Here is a 21,917-nt window from a genome sequence, read left to right as displayed (position 1 = left end):
TAAAGAATTATTACTAAAATAACATCCCCGTGGTGATACTACTAGCAAAGTCGCATACTTCACGACAGTATATTGCCCCACTCATCCCAAGGACTCTTCCACAAAGAATAGGGCGATCCACCTAACCAAGTCTGTCAGATTGTCTTCTGACGTCACAGATTACACGACAACACCTTAATTTATACTAAAATATAAATAAACAACAATTTGTTTCATATGAATCCAATTTTATAACGAGAATAAATTGTGGAAAAAAATTATGAGAAACATTCTTAAAAAATTAAAGCGAAGTATTATAGCAACTGGAAAGATTGAAGAAATATTAACCCGACTTAACATAACCATCGTTCTTTTCAATGTCATGAAGATTAAAGCTTTCATAAATAATAACAAATTGCAAAACAAAAAATAAAGCAAAAGCATGAAGAAGTTATGTTACAATTTGTAATTCAGTGTGAATGTGTAATTCAATGATTGTGTCGTGTGAAATTGGAGGGTGACTTGAAATTACCAATGAATAAAGAATGATAATAATTCGAAATTATAAATATGTGCTCACTTCCTACTTCAAAATTTTCAACCTACGATTTGACTAATTCATATTGCATCGTTATCTGCGAAAAAAAAAATTAAAAAATAATGTTTCCATTCTCGTCTGATAATTGAAATGCAAAAGGAATGCATGAACTGGAAACGATTTTTGAAAAATTAAGTCCGATTTTCAGAAAACGAATCGAATCCCTACTGGTTGATGTTAGTTATAACAGATGTTTTATCAGTTTTATTTTGTTGGAGAAACAGGAGGAACCGCAGTATACTGACTATGGTATAAGCGTAATCAATAATGTAATTTAGAAATATAATAAATCGATAAGCATTTTTTTGTGAACAATTTCCGTCAAAAATATTTTTAAAATGGAATTAGATCTTTTATTTTTGTATTTAGAAAGGCGGCAGGAATTGGATGTTGTTGAACTTAGGGCAGATATTATAAATCATATTTTGATGAACGCGTGACAAGATCGTTAAATTTTTAATATTGAAATGCCTCTTCAACAATATCATTTTATCCAATAATCTGTAACCGCGAGGGTCTTTAGAATTGGCTGGCAAATGACATAATATTTTTCATTAAATTTCCAGAAGCAAAACAATGTGAAAATTACTATTTCAGAAAGGTAAAGAGTAATAAAATCTCATTAGGTATGCAAAGTGACCACAGAGTGACCCAACGAATATTTAAGCCACTTCCATAGATTGGCATTGATTTCATTGTATTTTTTTATCAAGTGCAGGTAGTACAACCCGGGTTGGGGTCAATATATGTGTTTAGCCTATTGTAATCCATTCACAAACAGTGAAAATAGTTTGCCAAAGGCGTGCCGGTAGGATACTCGTAGAAAGGAAAGAATTTTATTTTAACATTATACAGAAATTAAATTATAAAAAATCATAATATTCTTCGTCATCTGAGGCACTGTCATCTCCTCTTGACGTTATAATTAACGGGTCGACGGTCCGATCGATCCAGTAGTCAAGATCCCACATTTTATTCTCTTCTTTAGTGACATGCTGGACTGCTTGTCGCCAGTTCTCTGGTGTCACCTCCTTAATGGCTTGAACAAACAGTATCTTAACGTCTTTCATTTGGAATGTCGTGTTGTGTCTTGCTACAAATCCCTTCACTTGCGCCCATATAAGATCTATAGGATTTAGTTAGCAATGATATGGCGGTGTGTGCAGCACAGGTACACTATATTTTTCTGTAATATACTCCAAGGCGTATTTCATAAAACGTTGTATGTCTAAATTTGCTATAGCTAATAGTTATTTTTTATCCCATCATCTTCAAATTCAATACTTTTGGTGGTTAACCAGTCGGTAATTTCTTGTTTTCTCCAAGATGAAGCTGGAGTATTCTCTATGCGTCGAGAATGATAACTTGCATTATCCATAACTATACTGAAACAGCCGGAAGATATTTTATGATTTCACCAAAATAGTCTTACATCCTAATACATGTCCCCGTGGTAATCTCCCGTATGGCACAATTGAAAAAGCTTGGCAAGCACTGGTTATATTTTTGTCTTGCCACATTTTTGGTACTGTATAACCTTCATTTCATTTCATTCAAGATTTTCTTCTGCTCTGTTCTGTAATGCTTTATACTTCTTAAGTATTTTCTTCGCCAGCAAACAATTTCATCGCTTTCCAATAAAAGTGCTTTACGGTTATGCTTTTCCCAGGCAAAATCCATATTTCTCAAAGTGGTCCATAAAAGTTTTTCAGTTATCTATACTACTGTTATACTGTATACTGAATACTGTTATCCTGGTCAACCTCCATTAAAATCTTATCTAGGGTGGGTATTTCTTTTTTAAAATAAAAAGAATGAACTTTTTACTATTTTGGTGTCTTCATCAAGGACTTTTACTGGTCCTCCTAGACTTTTCTTGGGAGGTTCCACTTGGCCTGCTATCTTTCTCCCCCGCAATAATTTAAAAACGGTGGACTTCCCAACTCCAGTCATTCGGGAAGATCGGTCGACAGTTTCTTGTACAGTAAATTTCGGGTAATCGTATTTTATGCAATCGTTTACGTTTAAAATAATAAGTTTTTCATTCACTGATAGTGGAGAATTATTGGAAAATCTTTTCGTTTGTGTAAATGTCGCCATTTTATTACTAATCTTATAATACTGTGAACACTATTTACGGCTTAACAGGAAATACTGATGCGTTAAACTAAACAAATTTACTTATAAAGGTCTAAAAATTTTGCGTAAGCCACCATTGCCCTTTCTTATAATCGATGTTTTTGTCTATTGAGAATAAACTGCACCCTTCGAATTCCTTCTATAATTCTTGTATCACTTCGTCTACTGTACTTATTTATTTAAATTCAGACAGTGTGATAGCTTTTCAATTGTTGTCTTGAACATTTATATTTCATTACATTATTTCCATTTCATTTATTAATATTACTTTTATATCAAATAAAAAAAGGGAATGTCTAAAGATCGTAGAGAAGCCCCTACCTATATAAAATGAGTGACAAATATATTTGTAGCCTAGGTTGAAGTTTGTAGTTATTAATTAAGAAAATACATGATTAGACCATTTGTTTTTGTTTGTAGTTTATATCAAATGTTTTAGGAGACATTTTGGTTCGGGAAGAAATCAGGCGGCTTCAGGGCAAAATAACCTCCTTACTCATTTTAAAAATCGATACTTGTATTCAGGGGCAACAGCCCCCTCATAATGTCTGTAGAAAGACTGAACGTTGAAGAGAGTGTATTAGCTAATGGTCCTATCAGCAACGACAAATGCGAATTTAATTTGTTCGTGCTTACGTTGATTGAATGTACGTATGTTTATACAGGATGATTCATTAAGGATGTCCAATATCTGAAAATTCACATGCTGTGAGGGAAACACATTTTCAGCACGAGTTTAAGGTTAACATTTGGTGTGGTCTAATATGTGGGTATTTAATAGGTACTTTTGAACTGCCAACCAATTTAAATGGACCTCTTTATTTAGATTTTCTTCATGAACATTTACACGAATTACTAGAGGATATACATTAGCACCACCACATTATTCTTTACAAGTTCATCAATACTTAAACGAACAGTTTCCGCATCGATGGATTGGTCGTGGAAGTGAGTTTGCTTGTCCACCAAGAGACCCTGATTTAAATCCTTTGGATTTTTCAATTTGGTCGCAAATAAAGGCATTAGTTTACAAAGAAAAAATTACTTCTCTTCCACAACTGCGACGGAAAATAGAAGAAGCCGCGGATGTAATTAAAAATAATAGACAAGGATTATTTGATATTAAGAGATCTTTACGAAAGCGGATCAGAAAGTGTATTGAAGGAAATGGTGGGAATTTCAAGCATTTGCTTTGAAGTTTTCTATTTTTGTTTACAAATTTGTTATTGTTACATATTTAAGGAATAATAAAATTTTTTTATGAAAAAATTAAAATTAATTGAACTTTTTAGAAGCAAATAACTCGATAACCGATTGAGTTACACGAATCAAAGAAGAGTAACTTTTTTTTGTAGAATTTGACGCTTTTTAATATTTTTTTATTATTTTAGTTGTAAGTTTAGCCCAAAAAAAGTTTACTTTGATTTAATTAACACAAACTAGTGCAACTAGCGCCCCCTATTAGCAATGTTAAATTAGAGTACAAATTATGATTCCTCATGCCAAAAAACGTAAAATTGCCAATTTTCAAAGAGAAATTGTGAAAACATAAAAAATTATTGCGAAAATAAAAATTTAAATTTAAACTTTGAACACCCCGTATCTCGGAAACTAGCAATATTTGCAAAAGGCATGTTGAGCAGAATCATCATATTTTGAGGTCTAGAATCTACAGTTCAGAGATTGGACATTCTTAATGAATCACCCGTATATAGGTCCTACAGTTATACTGCGACCCAAAGGATCTATTATGTTCCCTTTTTTGTTGTGGCATGGGTATGCTCGTTGTTTACAGCTGATCTATTAACACCACTTTCAGATAGTTCAGGGTGTAGGATGGCTTCATCTCATTTTCTATAACATACGCTTTCAGGTGTGATGCTTCAAAATTACGCAGATTCTCATTCTTTGAGAGGAGGTGGATAGAAGTTTCGTCTTCTACACTGCAAAACCTACACATTGCATCATCTAGCGTCTTCAAGTAATGTCTCGATAAATATCCCGTCCATTTTTCTTAGTTAGGTTGATACGTTCAATAGATCTCATGTTCATAGATTCCCAGAAGTCTCCGGTTTTTCTCATCTACTTTCTTTTCTAGTGTGTTCTATGGTGTCATTTAGCCAAATCTAGAGACGAATATTTTTTTTCCTTCCATTACAACGTGTCCCTCAACCTATTGGGGGTCGAATTATCGTAGAATCCATATTATTGGAAAATAATACATCCAGGAAGTCGAGAACTACATCTAGTTCCATAAGCCTGCTCGATAGGAGTAGGTTTCAGCACCCAGCACCCAAGAAGATGTATCGCAATAATTTATCGAGATAACGTCGATGAAAAACAGTATAGCAGTTGTAATGACGGCACGTGGTGACAATACAAGTTACTGAGTAGTTTTTTTTTGAAATTGGAGATTTTTTCACTTTATTAAGTTGTTTTATGTATCCTTAGGTCTTTTAATAAATAGAGTTTGAAGTTGATGTTTATTATTTATAATGTTGTGTCCGCAAGTGTATATAGGTAAGAGCTTTCGAAATGTATAGCAACAAGGCGGCAAGTACCTTTCAGTTGTTCTAGAATGAATTGATTTTTCTAGAGCGTAGTCGAGAATATACATTAAAGGCAACAGATAAGTAAGCAGCTACCTGTTTTTAATTAAATGAATAGAATAGAACATTATTGATAAAATAGTTAATCGAAAAGAGTGTACTTCTAGTTTAAGTATGAATAAACTGAAGTAAAGGATGTTAAAAATAATAACTTAGCGTCCTAAACAAACTTCCAGTAAACATTCCCTTATGATATTTTCAGCAAGATTGCCAAAGGATTCTATAGATGAGGGCACAAAAGTATTATACTGAACTTAACCTACAAGCAAATGAATAGATAACATAGTAAAAGTAAGTGAGACAATTCTGCGAAATGGTTTTTTTTTTGGTAACTACAATAATTGATTTGTCTAATTATTCTTCTTGAATTTACTTATTGAATTTACTGCTCAGGTAATTAAAAAAATTAACTAGTTTTTTAATACGTATGTCTTGTTCAAAGTAAGCGCATCGTATCCTTCAACCTATCACACAGGGTCGGACACCATGGTAGTCTCTCACTACGCTGTCAATACAGTGTTGATCGTTTTGTTAAATTGCGTCGTTTGTCGCCAAATTAATCAGTAATCACATCGACTGTGAAATTCGCTCAGTCATTTGGTTTTTAAATGCAAAAAAATCCTGTTAAAATTCACTGTCATTTGTTTAATTTTATTTTTATTATAAATGATGAAAGGACAAATGTTCATGATTAAGAACGCTCTGGGTAGTTTAGTGTCATACAATAAGTGATAAAATTAGTACTTATACACCACTAACTTAGCACCGCAGACAATGACGTGTTGAAACAAATTCATTTAACGGTCAGAGATTTTTAATGATGTCATCCGAAGGCTGGTGGAACTTAACATATCTGTTTAGTCTACTATTTTCGAAATATTTGTAGGGTTATAGAGTTATAAATAACTTTCTCGTCTCTTTTTGACTATAAAACCGATAAAACTTAAAAATAACAAGAATACAGTAACATGTTTATTGTTATTATAATTCAGTTGACTCTAGAATAGTTCAACTTTGGATAAGATACTGAATCTATTTTTAAGAACACTTTTTCCAACACCCGTTTACTGAACAATTGTTTACACTGTGGTTATAAGTTAGAGGACGAGGAAATACAATTTTTTTATAACTATAAAAATACACGAAAGGCTAATTAAGAAATATATATGGAAGTTCTATATACATCCTACTTATATATGTAGTATCACAGATATTAAAATAAAAGAACTACCATTATATTATATTATAGATAATTGGGATTTTTGAAAAAAAATTATTGATTTTTTTTGTTTTTAAAATTTTATTTTTAATAATATTTATATTTTATGCAAAAAAAATTTTTTTAATTAATTATAAATTATTGAAATTTAAAAAAAAATCATGTGGCTCTAAACGAGCCATGATTGGTCATCATAATTGTGACGTCATAATGTTATAGCTATTTAATAACATTACAGCGTTTACGGCTATCACACGTTACTAAACAATAATATTGAAAATTTATTGCTAAAAACGAATTATTAGTTTGTTCTTATTAGCTATGTGTGATAAAGGATTTATTAAGGCAAAGTCTGATAATATTCCTGATGTTGATATATTTATGATAACCAATTTTTAAAAAAATGACATTCGGTTTAATTCTGCTCAAGGCATCAAGGTAAGTCTGTTAAAAAATAATATAATAAATGAAAATATTTATTCTGCATTTATTAAATATAATTATTTATTTCATAAATTGTAGAGCATCGCGTGAGAGTAACGGTGACAAAGCTATAGGTTAAGTTCAACAAGTCGTAAAAATAATATTTGTATTGTAAAAGGACGGGTATGTCCAGAAAACCAAGTTCGGAGTAAAGCTTACTCAGTTACTTTAACTATTAATGAAAAGTCAAGAAAAATTCAAGATGTTCAATGCGATGACTGTGCAGCTTCAACGGGTAATTTATACTCCGATTAAATTTGTTTGATGTTATAAGCGATAATAACCATTTATATTGTGTCTACAAGTATATAATAATTACCTGATTTGTATACTCAGATAAATAATAATTAAGAACAATGGTGTTAAGAAATACATCGAAATTTTATTTTGGGATTATCATAGTGCACTGCTTCAAACCATTTATTTCGACGTTTTTAATCTTAGGTAACTGAAAACTAACATTATGACGTCATGCACGCGCGGGTTTGTTCGGGAGCTGTCGGCGTGTCTTTGATACTGAATTAAAAAATTATTTATATTTATATGATGAAATAACTTTTGAATTATTGCAAAAAATAAAAATAGTTTATATATAATCTTTCCATTTATCTCAAATAAAAAAATTCAAAAACCCAATTCAATTAGTGTGTTTTAAGACTTGCAATAACAAAAGTAACGCCTTTTATTCTCTTACAAATTTACTGAAATAATTTTTAAGAAATAAAGCTAAATAAGTAAAACATTCTGGAGTATACGATTTTTTAAAGATAAAATTATTTTAATCTGATTAAAAAGAAATCAATCATCATTTTTGACGACCCCTCCGTCCCAGTGAAGTTGACCCAACTTCCAAAATATGATTTTTATGCTTTTATGATAAAATTGTTTCTATAAAATTCTTAGTGGTTATTAGAACTGATACGAGGGTTGCTACCCAAGTTTTGAGATATGACAACACTGATGTGATTATGTCAAATCTAACATTTCTATCATAAATTGATATTTTTAATGGTGAACGCATTCAGAGTGTGTTGTCATATGAGTGCTATTTGAGTTGTTCACAGATACTTAAAACATTTATCTTGGTCAAAAAAGGAATTCAATCGTAATGATTTTCTATGACTCGACATAGATTAAACCAACAGTAGTTTGCCGATCGACTCGCTTTGAGTTTTGGTGATGAAGCTGGTTTTCCGAGTTCAGGTTCAGTATTTTTATATCATATTACTGCCAAACGTTATTTGATAGTTTGCTCCAATGAATATAAGCAATAATCTTTCATTCAAGGTATATTCCTTGAAACTGTTACATAAGATAGTATTAGATGGCTAGTGTATGGTCTCCTATACCAACTACACATGACCACAAGCTGGCAGCAGAACGGACGTCAAGTAGAAACGTCAGTGGCACTCTTTCGCTTATCTTTCATCTTGTAAATGATATATGTTTCTTTAATAAAATAGTATTCAAAAAGTCCTGACTATAATTTAACAAGTTATAAAACATGTAACATGGTGTCAGGTGAAATCACGCCAAGAAGATAAAAGGTGGAAATAAATCTATACTGAAATAAGACACAAATGAATAACAGTAGCTAGAGGTCAATGAATTTTGCCACACCCTGATAGAAGCTTGCCGAGACCGAGTAGAAACGCGAAGATTTCACGTAGAGCAGTAATTTAATAATTATAAAAAGAAAATGTCAACATTTAAGCCACCAAAAGCTTTAGTGTTTGATTAAAATACAAGTCAAAATTTTACAAAATTCATGAATAGTTTCAAAATATACATGAAAGCATCTGGCTATGACAGTAAAGATGATGAAATGAAGATCGCTATATTTTTGAATATTGCTGGTGAAGATGCTCAAGAGGTATTTCAAACCTTTAAATTAGATAATGTTGGAGATGAAGAAAAATATGACAAGGTCATAAAAAAGTTTGAAAATCACCGCATGCCCTTTGAAAATGAGCCATTTGATAGATTTAAGTTTAACACGCGAGGTCAGCAAGAAGGGGAAGACTTTGATAACTTTCTTACGGCAATAAAAAAGTTAGCAAAGCCATGCAAGTTTGCAACATTGCATGATTCTCTGGTAGCTGGTATATTAGATGCAGAGGTACAAGAAAGGCTCTTCAGAGTGAAAAATTTGACTCTTAGTCAGACAGAAAACATATATAGATCCTCAGAAGCAAGTAAAAAGCAAGTTCAGAATATAAGAGGGAATGCAACACAAGTGGATGCAGTCAAGAAGCATCATCAATCTTATAGCAGTAGCAGTGCATACGAGTGCTTCAAATGCAAGACAACACATGGTCCCAGAAACTGTCCTGCCTTCGGGAAGACCTGTTCAGTATGTAAAAAACCAAATCATTTCGCAGTGGGCTGCAAAAGTAGGCAGCAATTTAAAGGTAAGGAAAAGATTAGAAATAAGAAGAAAATGTATGAGGTTGAGAAGAGTGGGTCAGAGAATAGCAGTAACGAGGGAGAACCAGACACACCATATTTGGATTCAGTGAAACTTGACCAGGTGAAGTTTAAGAATAAGAATAAAGATATTTGGACTGAGAATGTATTAATAGGTAACGAGTTCATCACTTTGAAGATATATACGGGTGCGAATTGTAACTGTTTGCCCATAAAGTTTGTTAGGAAGATAGGAGCAGAGAATAAAATAGTAAAAAATAGACTATCGTTGAATACATATGGTAATAATAAAATAAAAGCTACGGGGTATGTAATATTAGATTGTATGGTAAAAAGTAAATTTATCATGTTCCTCTTGATAAGGAGAGTAGAAAGTTGTGTACATTCATTACTCCTTTTGGAAAATATGTTTTCAATCGATTACCATTTGGTCTTAATGTTAGTCCAGAAGTTTTCCAAATGATTAATGAGAAAATTTTTGGTGATTTGCCAATAGGAATATATTTTGATGATTTTATAATTGGGGGAGTAGATGAGAAAGAACATGATGAAATCCTCAAGGAAGTTATTAGTAGAGCCAAAAAATTTGGTATAAAGTTCAACAAATCAAAAGTACAATTTAAAGTTTCAGAAGTCGCTTATGTAGGTCAAATATTTTCTGCTGAAGGAGTTCGGCCAGTTCCAGATTATGTAAAAGTCATTTTGGAGCTTGAAGATCCAACTAACAAAAAAGAGCTCCTAAGGATACTGGATATGTTAAATTATCTCTCAAAATTCTTACCCAAATTGTCTGAGCTACTATTTTCATTAAGAAACCTTATTAAAAATAATGTAGAGTTTAACTGGACAAAAGATCTGTCTCTTATATTTTCAAGAATCCAGAATTTAGTATCGAAAATAACTACTTTGTCTATATTTGACCCTAAGTTGTCTTTAGAAATACAAACCGATGCTAGTTAAAATGGTATTGGTGCTTGTCTTATGCAGCAAGGCAAACCAATTGCATTTTGTTCCAGAAGTCTCACAGAAACTGAGTCTCGTTGGGCTCAGATTGAGAAAGAATATTTAGCTATATCATACAGCTTATCAAAATTTCATCATTTTGTATTTGGGAAGCATATTGTTGTAAAAAGTGATCATAAACCGTTAGTAGCCATCCATAATAAGGATATTCACAAAGTGTCCTCTAGGCTTCAAAGACTGAAGCTAAAACTGCTAAAGTATAACTTCACTGTAGAATACCTTCCAGGAAAGTTTATGTTTATTGCTGATCTTTTATCTAGATCATTTATCAAATCTAATGTCAAATATGATCCTGAAATGGAAGAGATTGTACATTTCTTGAACTGCTGATTTGGTTTTATCTAAAATCATTGATTTTTGTGGTGATGGTTGGCCAGAGGATAAAAAATCTATCACAAATCCAGACATAAAAGCATTTTTCAATCTTAAAGATAATTTGTATGTTCATCAAGGCTTAATTTTTCATGATTATCAACTTGTTGTTACACAAATGTTACGTCACAAAATGTTATCAAAATTACACGTAGGCCATTTTGGTATTGAGAAGTCTAAAGCTAGCGCAAGAAAACTTTTTTATTGTCCTGGTTTGTCTCGAGATGTTCAGGATTTTGTTTCAAAATGTAAAACTTGTTTGAAATATAGTAAAAGTGTAGTAAAAGAGCCACTAATGCAACATGAAAGACCAAATGTCCCATTTCTTAAAGTAGCAGCAGATATTTCAACTTATGCAGGTAAAGATTTTTTATCAATAATGGATTATTACAGTAACTGGCTTGAATTATCTCCCTTGGATAGTAAAACTGCTTCAGAAATCATTTTGAAATTAAAGTGTATCTTTGCTACCCATGGCATTCCTTCTAGTATCATCTCAGACAACATTCCATTTAACTGCAAAGAGTTCAAAGAATTTGCCAAAAGTTGGGAGCTTACCTCAATCACCACAAGTCCACGATATCCCAAGTCCAACGGACTTGCTGAGAGATCTGTTGCCATCTGTAAAGACATTCTTAAAAAATGTAGTAATTCTGGAAATGATATTTATCAAGCACTACTTGAGTACAGAACTTCTTCATTGACAGGTCTTGGTGTTTCACCATCATAACTTCTAAACAATCGTTTACTAAGAACATTACCCGTTTCTAAAAAACTGCTAACAGAGTTACCATACGTTAATCAAAAAAAATTTGTGAGAAAAGATCTAGACCTAAAAAATATCATGACAGGGGAACAAAACATCGAGATTCATTTGAAAAGGGTCAAAGTATAATGATAAAGGATGGTTACTGGGTACCGGGTGAAGTAGTAGACAAACATTCTACTCCACGTTCATACTTAGTTAAGGAAAATCTGGACAGAGTGGTACGAAGAAATTCATCATTTTTAAAGAGTAACCCTAATCCAGTATCTCTTAGACACTCTTGTTTTGATTCTACCAACAATAATTTGCAAACTTCAACATCAAATAATATACCTAGCGTTAAGGAGTCAAGTGATAGTGCTAATGGTAGAAAATCAATGTCAACTAATGACAGTGAACATAATAATAGTGTGTAACGTTCTATTTCTGCCAAAGACAGTACTACAGGAAGTGACATTTATATAACTCGATCAGGACGATATGTGAATAAGCCTTTGAGATTTAGAAAATAAGCCATTTTTATGTCTTATTAACAATAACAGTTAAGTTTCCTGTTCTAATAATGTCTAGTATATAGTCGTTTTCTTTTAGTTCGAATTTTCATTTATTTATAAGTGTTAAGTTGCTTTTATAAAAGGGGAGATGTTACATAAAATAGTATTAGATGGCTAGTGTATGGTCTCCTATACCAACTACACATGACCACTAGGTGGCAGCAGAACGGACGTCAAGTAGAAACGTCAGTGGCACTCTTTCGCTTATCTTTCATCTTGTAAATGATATATGTTTCCTTAATAAAATAGTATTCAAAAAGTCCTGACTATAATTTAACAAGTTATAAAACATGTAACAGAAACAACACTGGGTCATCTTCCTTAAAGCTAGCTCCGTATATAATATCTATCAATCTACAATAATATATTTAAATTATGCATTATTTCATATTTAATGTCCGCTACAAAACTCAATTATATGAAATATTTTTCCCAATTTATAAAACCCTGTAGACTACGACAGCAACTATCGCGGATATCAACTGAGTTCAAACTGTAGGTTCATTAATTTGGATTTTTTGGTCGAAACACGATTTGGCAGATTTCTTATCCTGTTTTTATTGAATCTCTCTAATCCTATAAGAAATTCCTGCGAATCTTTTCAGTTGAAGTCATCCCGATTTATTGTTGAAACTCTTACGACGTTGAGTAGAAATATTTTTGTGGGTATAACTTAGTTGTACATTCGAATAACTAGAAATAACAGAATTAGTATATCTACTCATTGAAAATCTATCTTTTTCTGAAAATTATAGTTAAAATGTACTTAATATTCTATAATATTATTAGGTAACTACTTAATGCAATGTCAAATCAGTAATAATTAGAAAATCATCAAACCCGACAACGGAACTTGGGAAAACCGTATAAAAACTAAATTGTAAATGTTCCCATTGGCGGTAGTGGAGATTTTATTGAGAGACGTTTTTGGGAATTTATATTCTATTATACACAAATAGTCTCATATTTTTCCCTTAATTTTTATCTTTTTAAGAGCCATGTCAATAAACATTTTGTTTTCAGTCACCTTAAAAATATCATTTGGATAGTGCTTTGAGAGACCATTTGGTAGCCATACGCAAAGTAATTCTATTAAGAAAGCTATTTCCGAATAATTTTGAACTTTATAACAACACTGAGTCATCTTGCTTAAATTTAGATTCGTATATAATATCTACTATAATATCTTTAGTTTATTCAAAATTAATATTTCATATTTAAAGTCCGCTCTAAAACTCTATTATATGAAATATTTTTCCAAATTTATAAAACCCTATAGACTACGACAGCAACTATCGCGGATATCAACTAATCAATCAATTAATTTAGTTTCTTCGGTCGAAACACGATTTGACAGATTTCTTATCCTGTTTTTATTAAATCTCTCTAATCCTATAAAAAATTCCTGCGAATCTTTTCAGTTGATGTCATCCCGATTTATTGTTGAAACTCTTACGACGTTGAGCAGAAATCTCTTTATTTTTGTGACTGAATATAACATATAATTATTTCTTATTTCCGCTAATATTTTCAAGTTGCTTCGTATCACCAAACTCCGTCTCTGGAAATGAGCCCGCAAATAATCTTAAACAAGTGGAATCTATAATTTCTTGACAGATGATATCGTATCGTTCTCTTTTAATGCTAATATTAAGACACTAACTATTTTTTTAAATTTCTCTTTTCACATATTCCGTAAATGTCGAATATTCCGCTAAGAAAGTATCGCTTAATACAAAATAAAGTAGGTATCCAAGTCTTTTGACCAAAAATCTTCTGAAAAGATACAAAGGTCGACGTAAGTCAGGAAACAATTTTGCTTCAAGAGAAAAAAATGCAGAAATTACTAAAAGGATTTGAAAAAGGGTCACTGTAACTGTTCGAATCAATGCCATCTTGATCAAAGCATTTATGGCAACATTTGTCAACGCAGAGGCAGGTCCGGCGAAGCTGTCCTCGAAGAATATCAAATTCTTCTTCAATTGAACTACGGAGATCGGAAAGGGTGCGTGGTCCTCTTGTACCAATGCGGTCCTTGAGAAGACCCTACAGCAGAAATCTCAAGGTATCAGGTAACAAGACCGTGCGAGCCACTCAACGATTCCTTGTCTGTCTATCCATTATCCAAAATGAACAACAATATACTCTCGCACATATAACGCGTAGTGCAGCAAAGCTCTATCCTGCATGAAATGACCGATTTTCGCGAGTATTGGATCGTTGTCCATTTGCCCACATGAATTTTTTAGCATTTCCAGATAACTTTTGGCTAGTCGCATGGCTCTTAAAAAAGTACGGACTCACGAGACCTTTCGCATAGATACCTGTTAACACACATATTCAAGGCATGTTTAATTCTTCTCCAATGAAGACGTGAGGCTTATGGTAGTTCCAGTACATGCAGTTATGCCGATTAAGCGTACCGTTCAGCTTGAAGGTTGTTTCATCCAACCACAAAATTGAATGCTGGAACTGCAGATCATCCTTACTGCACCCAAGGTACCACTCGCAAAATCCCAATCTCCGATCGAAATCATCCTCGAGGAGTGCATAGAGAAGACGTGGAGGGTAAAATTGATAGTTCAAGCGTTTCAGCATTCGTCGAAAGGAGATCAGATACTTATTTAAAATTTTCCCAACAGCTGCACTGCAGATTGGTTCGGCTGCTGAACTAAAGCCAGCGCCAATGTTTCCATATTTTGTTAGTAATTATCTCGAATTGTTTAAATATCTGAAATAAACACAAAAACCGCCAATTATTGAAAGCACTGAGAGACAGCAACAGAGATTAAGTACCAAATGCGTCGCTACTCTAGATTTAGCTGCCCAAAGTTTTACTCGTATGGATTTAACATTTTTGCTCATCAGACATGTTTATACGCTGTCCGTCTTGATTTTAAATAACCGTTTCTCTCAGACAATAGGGCCTCTTTTTTTTCAAATAGTATTCATAAGTCATATTGAAGATGTTCGAGGAATATGAAATTTAAATGTTCATTGAACTTATTAAATGCTATAATATTGATAAAACAATAACTGATGAACTTTGTAAAGAGTTAAGTCACATATTTCTTCAGTATGTGCCCCAATATAATTAATGTAGGAATTTGTGAAGAGCAAATAGAAAAGATTTAATCAAACTTCAAGTGGTCAGATTGTGAATAACGTCGTTTCAATACTCAGTGAAGACTTGTTTGAAAGCATTGTATCAAGCATAAAATTTCAGAAAAGGACGATTATTTCTTAATTCTATAATTATTGAATAGAATGAATCCAATTATGTATGAAGATCTTAGATTTATTTTTCACACAACATTGTACTCGACTGAGTACAATACACGCGCATAATTAGCAAGAAATTTGGTATTCACACACCATACTAGTTTACTGACATGCTTTTTCGCATGCGAGTTCAGTTGATGATATTGTGGTTCTTGCGTTGTATGATCGATTTTAGAAGTCAATAAAGGGTATTAATTTCAATACAAAAAAATAATATAAGACTTATTTTGTGAAGTATGATATAGACAACTTAACAACAGTTTTAATTGACGAATGGGAGTAGATAAATTTGAAGATATACTTTTGAAAGTTTCAAAGATACCCACATGAGAAACGCTAGAACAAAACTGGAAGTAACGTTACGTTTCCTTGTTACTGCAGATAGTTATGATTTTATTTTTCACATCTTGAATTGTTAAGTTTGAGTACTGAATTTTGGCAGAATTATTTGATCTGCAATATGCCCGCCTATGTTTATTTTTATAATCATCACATTTTACATTCCATAAACATTCCTCATTTATGTAAAATTCAATAAAATGAAGTTTCCTTTTCATTGCACTTGTGTTGTTGTCCGCTCATTTTTATTTTTAGTTCAACACGACTCGCAAATCATATGGAAGAAACGTGCTGACACATATTCACATTTGCCAGTGCACTCGCACGCCAGTGCCATGGCAACAGTGATTGTACACACATATTATTTGATTGCTAGTGGCTTGTTAGTAAAGTACTAGACCGAGTACACTCGTATTCCGATTGAGCCTTCATAATTGCACGATTATTAGTTGAGTGACAATGAAGAAGCGGAGAAATCGTGGCACAAGCAAATGAGTCTTTGCGAGATTTTCCAATGTTGTATCTACGCGCAAGCGTTCACATGCTTTGGTAATGCCTCAAGTAACTTTGCGTCAGATATCAAGGTTCATTCCACTTATAACTTAAGATTTTGCTAACTCTATATGTGATAATACTAAGAGATTTTCTTTAAACCAAGGATACAGTAATATAACATGGATGCAGCAAGATGGCGCAACCTGTCGTACATCCAACAAAAGTTTACCCATAGTTAAAAAAATGTTCCCAAACAAATTAATCTCGCACAGAAGAGATATTCCAGAGATATTTTGGTTCTATCAACTTGAATTCTTAGTCACCTATATTGGTACCTTGCAAAAATTTTTGGTAATTATCTTGATTAGGTTACTCCTCTCCGATTTCGTTAAAATTTTAGTATGTTATAGAGAAAATTATGCTGAAAATATATATTATATATATATATATATATATATATATATATATATATATATATATATATATATATATATATATGTATGTATGTATGTATGTAGGACGCGGAAATCATCCCAGATAAAATTGTATGAATTTTTGTGTATTGCTGTTTATTGATTGATATTCTATCAATATTCTCAGGTAAAATTCGTGGTTAGGTTACGTTAGGTTAGACATGCGAAGCTAAACTATGACGTATAAATTATTTTTCTTTTTCTGGAACGCAAAGTTGAAAAACTATGTGAAGGGATGATTTCCGCGCCCTACATGAATATATCAAATTTTTCAGCATAGCATACTAAAGTTTTAACGAAATCGGAGGGGTGTAACCTAATCTAGATAATTAACCTAACCAAATTTTTTTATTGTTTCTTCTTTTAATTTTGAGCTTATGAGATCTTCATTCTATTGACATAGTTAAATTTAAATATTTCCTTATTACATTTATAATACTTTAGGATCTGATAAAATCAATATATTGTAAGAAAACAGAGACTATTTGACGCCAACTAAATAAGTCATCAGTATGCCATCAATTTATGACATAATTACCTCTTGCCACGGTATAGGTGTCTATTTCAGAATATAATCGAAATAGTTTTTAGAGTTAACTTCTTATATATTTATATATAAAAAAATGTTACCATGAAGAGTATTTGAAAAATACGATTTTAACCTAGACATCTGGTTTCGACGATACATTTTCTTTATAATGCCTAATACTATAATTTGTATAGCTATAATAACCTAACTATTAATGCTAGTTTTTTTAAAGCGTATATCTTTCCCCCAAAACTAATGCTAACACAAACGCAGTAGAAAAATGGCCGTCTATTCTTATTGTATAGAAATCCAAAATTTATTGGTAACTCTGCTTGAATTTTCAGCTTTGTTTGTAGAGCAGTCAGAAACTATCAGAAATTGTCCGACGCCTGGACACTGGTCTTTTGGCATTCGCAGAACAAAATTTAGTAGTTGGAAACCGTTTTGCTGACAGTCAGTTGAGTTGGACACCTGCGCACTGGAATAATAATTAGAAAGCTCTTGCTTCATTTGGGATTTGAATTAGTGTAAATTTATGATTTTGCTGATTTGAATATTTTATTTATTATAGTTTCCATTGAAAATGGGATTTGAAAATACTAATATTGGGCCTGAACTATAGATACAGAACAAATGGTAACAATATAATAGTTTAGAAGTATTTTTACCAATGATGAACTAAGCTCTTCATTAAAGGACGAAGAGTTAATCGGAAGATATAACGGGGCGATAAATAAAAATAAGGACTATTTAGAGGTAACTGTACACCAGTATAATGAAATAGAGTTCACTGAACGCTTCAGAGTAAGTCGGAAGCTGCAATTAAAATAGCAGAAAAACTAAAACAATCGCAATATTTCTTTCACCGTGAGTAATGAGTTTGAGAAATTGAGTGCATATGAGTTTATTGTAATATTTTTATGGTTCCCTGAATCAGCATCCGATAGAGATGCTGCTGACCGATTGGGCATTGCAATCAGTATATCGAGAAAGGTTGTGGAGAGAAGAGCTTACTTTTTAAGAAATCTGAGAAGATTAATCCGTTCGCAGAGGACATGAAACAGAAATAAATCACGGACTTTATTCAAACCACTCTTACGCTGAAAAAAATTCCAACTTGTCCGGGATTTGCCTGCGCGAATAAAGCTTATGGAATGTCACAGCTACTTCTAAACAGCTCCTAAGCAATATTTTCTTCTGTGTTTTAATCACCCACATCATACTTTTCCTACTTTATCATGTACTATTTGTTAAATGCGTCGGCTGTTATATTATCAATAATAACAATAATTGAATATAAATATATTAGTAATTTATTTGGTGTAACTCTGCTGCTTGTGATCAGAATTTAATAGGCTACGGGGTGGAATTTAAATTGAAAAATAAAACGTGACGAACTCTCCAGAATTATTCCTTAATGGCTATACCTTAGTTGTACATTCGAATAACTGAAAATAACAGAATTAGTATATCTACTCATTAAAAAATCTTTTTGTAAAAATTACAGTTTAAATTTACTTAATATTCTATAATATTATTAGGTAATTAATTAATACAATGTCAAATCAGTACCAATTAGGAATTCATCCAACCTGACAACGTAACTTCGGAAAACCGTATAAAAGCTAAATTGTCAAGTTCGCATTGGCGGTTGTGGAGATTTTATTGATAGACGGTTTTGGAAATTTTCATTCTATTATACACAAACAGTCTCATATTTTTCGATTAATTTTTATCTTTTTAAATATCATTTGGATAGTGCTTCGAGAGATCACTTGGTAGCCCTATATAAAGAAATAATTCTATTATGAAAACTATTTCCGAATAATTTTGAACTTCATAAAAAATATTTTAGCTTTCAGTTAGACTATCTCGTTGACTTCACTGTCTTTTGTGTTGCCGAAATCTAAAACTAAGCAATTAAAAACTCATATACTTGTATATACATGAAATTACATATTATACCCACATACGTCTAAACGCGTGCGAAAAAGAACATTGCGTTTCAAATGGGATATCTACAACACAGTTTTTTATTTGTATATTTATCAAGTTACCTCAGATAATTTTTTGTTGTATGCTCTGTCAAAGGTTCTGTAATTATAATAATTTTGTACTCTCATTGAGAAGTGTTAATCGTCATTTTGCAAAATATTTTTTCAATTTTGATTGATGAAACACTGATTGTTAATCTAAATAAATTTGGCAGAAGAATCTAATTGCATTTCTCCTGAAATTGTAGCAATTACATGCAATGAAACTCAAAACCTGTTTTCGGAAAGGTCAAGAAAAATATATAAAACATATGGCGATATTTTGGATTGGTGTAACACTAAAAAATCGAAAATCACACAGAAAATATTCTTATCTCCATTTCTCGGAAAAGTCAAGCTAATATCAATGGTTATAGGTTAATTATTCAATGTTGATAATTATCATAAATTTATATTATAATTCTGTTTTCAACAAAAGTATCTCTTAATATGGTCGTATATAAAATAATGTATAATACTCATGTCGAAGTATTACTTCGCGCACTTGTATCTTACATAACTACTACACAGTTGCTATAATGTGATAATATTTTGTGAATATTAACATTGTTTCCTACTTAATGTGTACCATTTCTAAAAATTCTTGTATTTGACTCTGTTTCATGAATTTATTTTATCGTATTGATGACTTCTTAATTATACTCTCGATATACACAGCAAGCATCACACTGATCATAAATTTTATTGGAATTTCAAAATTTCTGATTATACCAGGAGTTCGTCGAAACTTTCATATTGAAACGTCTCTTATAAAACTGAGAATAGGATTTTTCGACTTTACATTGTATGTATTACAAGATATCAATTTAATTATGAAACAGTTCTTTTTCACTTTGAACAATATTGTCTTTTTTTATTCCCATTCCTCACAAGACTCAAGACATGGTTTAAATGATTTTCAATGTAAATGGTGTTTCAAAACGCCTACATGGAAATTAGTTATGAGAATATGCCTTCATGACATAATTAGTGAAACTAAGTAATCTTGATTAAATTAAGATAGTTTTCAAAGAACTGTGTCACGAACGTTTAAAATATCAATTTATAATGAGATAAAGACGTTTCTCTGAAATTTGCGTCGTGATTCCAGGAAATTTTTATAAAATACTGCTCAGATGTACACCACTTGCTCATTTATGAATTTACAACTTTATCTACGGCCGTTAAATCGATTCAGATTTCCAGGTGGTAGAAAAAACTTTCAAGATCTTTCAAATTAATTCCTAGTTAGAGAGCACCATAAATTATTAAATATAGCTTTCAATTACATGAGCATAATATAACTATATAATATATTATTATATATATTCAGATAGCATTTTCTAAATGAATCCTCTACGTCAAAACTAACATGCGAATATGACACTTGCATGTAGACTAGTGGATATATTTTATTCGATCAATTACCCCCAAAAATAAACGAAAGAAGTTTAACGTTGAAGTTAAGCGAGCAAGAATTAGTTATGATTGCTTTAGCTTTGGACGAAGAGAAGCAGATTAGCAATAAAAAAGAGAAAAAAGTTCTTGAGATATATTTTTTTACATAAAATATTCAGTGTTATTTCTTACGTTATTAAAACAATTGGAAGTTGATGAAATGTCTTTCAATAAATACTTGGTGGTCTGACAACGTGACATCATCATCATAAGTATACTAGTTGCATTCGGTAATGTTGTTCGCAGAACATGGCGAGAAGAGAGTGATTTGTATCACGTGATCCTAGGCAGTACAGATTGATTGTGGTAATTGCCGAACAGTAAATGAATAACAAAAAAAACTTAACCCAAAATAATTGAAGTCAGCTGGTTAGAACAGTAACTAGTGAAGTATGGAATTTTATGAAAGTACACAATTAAACTTTTTAAATGCTTTTACGCTGTATAGCAGTGGAGAACCAATCGTATCGAAGCTGGCTATTAGTTCTTGACATCTGGAGGTGGTATTATACTCTGTCAGTTTTTGTACATTACGTATAGGACTATTTATTTTTTATATACAGAAACAACACAAAAGACAAACTGTGGAATAAAATTGCTAATTGATAAGCAGTAAAACGTCAAAAGTCAAAACAACTCTCTTAAAAGATTCAGAGCAAAGAGATCTTACTCGGAGGGTTAAAAAATTATTATAACTGAATGCAAACCGACCAGTGAAATCGAATAAAGTGGATTGCCGAACGATACCGAACAGTTAGAGTAATCAGATTTATATTACCGGACGCAGTAAATCTTAAATATTTTGATATGACGTTCCGTCTCATTGTCGTAACGTTGACATTTTTAAGCTGCGATTTGTGCCTGAATCTACCTTGGAATTTTTTTAGCTCACCTAATCTAGACATCCGAAATTTTATATATGTAATACTCCTATATGGACAGTTTCTAAAAGTGAAAGGTGTTCCGACTAAGTAAAACAAATAATGTATCGTTCTCTCTCTCCTCTGAGAGATTTAGTTAGTTCTGCGCATTTTTTGAGCCCATGAAGCATGCGCAGCGAGAGAGAAAATGAATACTGTCGGCACCGATAACATAGGGACATTTTTACCCATAAGAACTATCCATATAGTACTTATTAC

At 32.0% G+C, this 21,917-nt stretch overlaps 2 protein-coding genes across 2 annotated transcripts in view; both read left to right on the top strand.

Annotated features, from left to right (window-relative positions):
* The window catches only part of LOC130448599 (nucleoside-triphosphatase THEP1), a 30,039-nt gene extending 25,206 nt beyond the window's left edge, over positions 1-4,833 (top strand). The window contains exon 6 of the transcript XR_008910355.1: positions 4,815-4,833. The gene's annotated coding sequence lies outside the window, so the exon portion shown is untranslated. The remainder of the gene's footprint in view (positions 1-4,814) is intronic.
* Positions 4,834-10,982: 6,149 nt separating this feature from the next.
* On the top strand, positions 10,983-11,579 carry LOC130449003 (uncharacterized protein K02A2.6-like). Its single transcript, XM_056786636.1, has one exon. It carries the CDS (start codon positions 10,983-10,985, stop codon positions 11,577-11,579), a length of 597 nt encoding a protein of 198 aa, XP_056642614.1.
* The last annotated feature ends 10,338 nt before the right edge of the window (positions 11,580-21,917 follow it).

The sequence above is a fragment of the Diorhabda sublineata genome, chromosome 9 (assembly GCF_026230105.1).
Source record: "Diorhabda sublineata isolate icDioSubl1.1 chromosome 9, icDioSubl1.1, whole genome shotgun sequence".
NCBI lineage: Eukaryota > Metazoa > Arthropoda > Insecta > Coleoptera > Chrysomelidae > Diorhabda > Diorhabda sublineata.
The sequence above is the reverse complement of the archived record's forward strand: the minus strand, read 5'-3'. Positions and strand labels throughout refer to the sequence as shown.

What these genes read in the sequence shown, in the direction of transcription:
- LOC130449003 (XM_056786636.1), top strand. Translation starts at nt 10,983, where the DNA reads ATGTTATCAAAATTACACGTAGGCCATTTTGGTATTGAGAAGTCTAAA.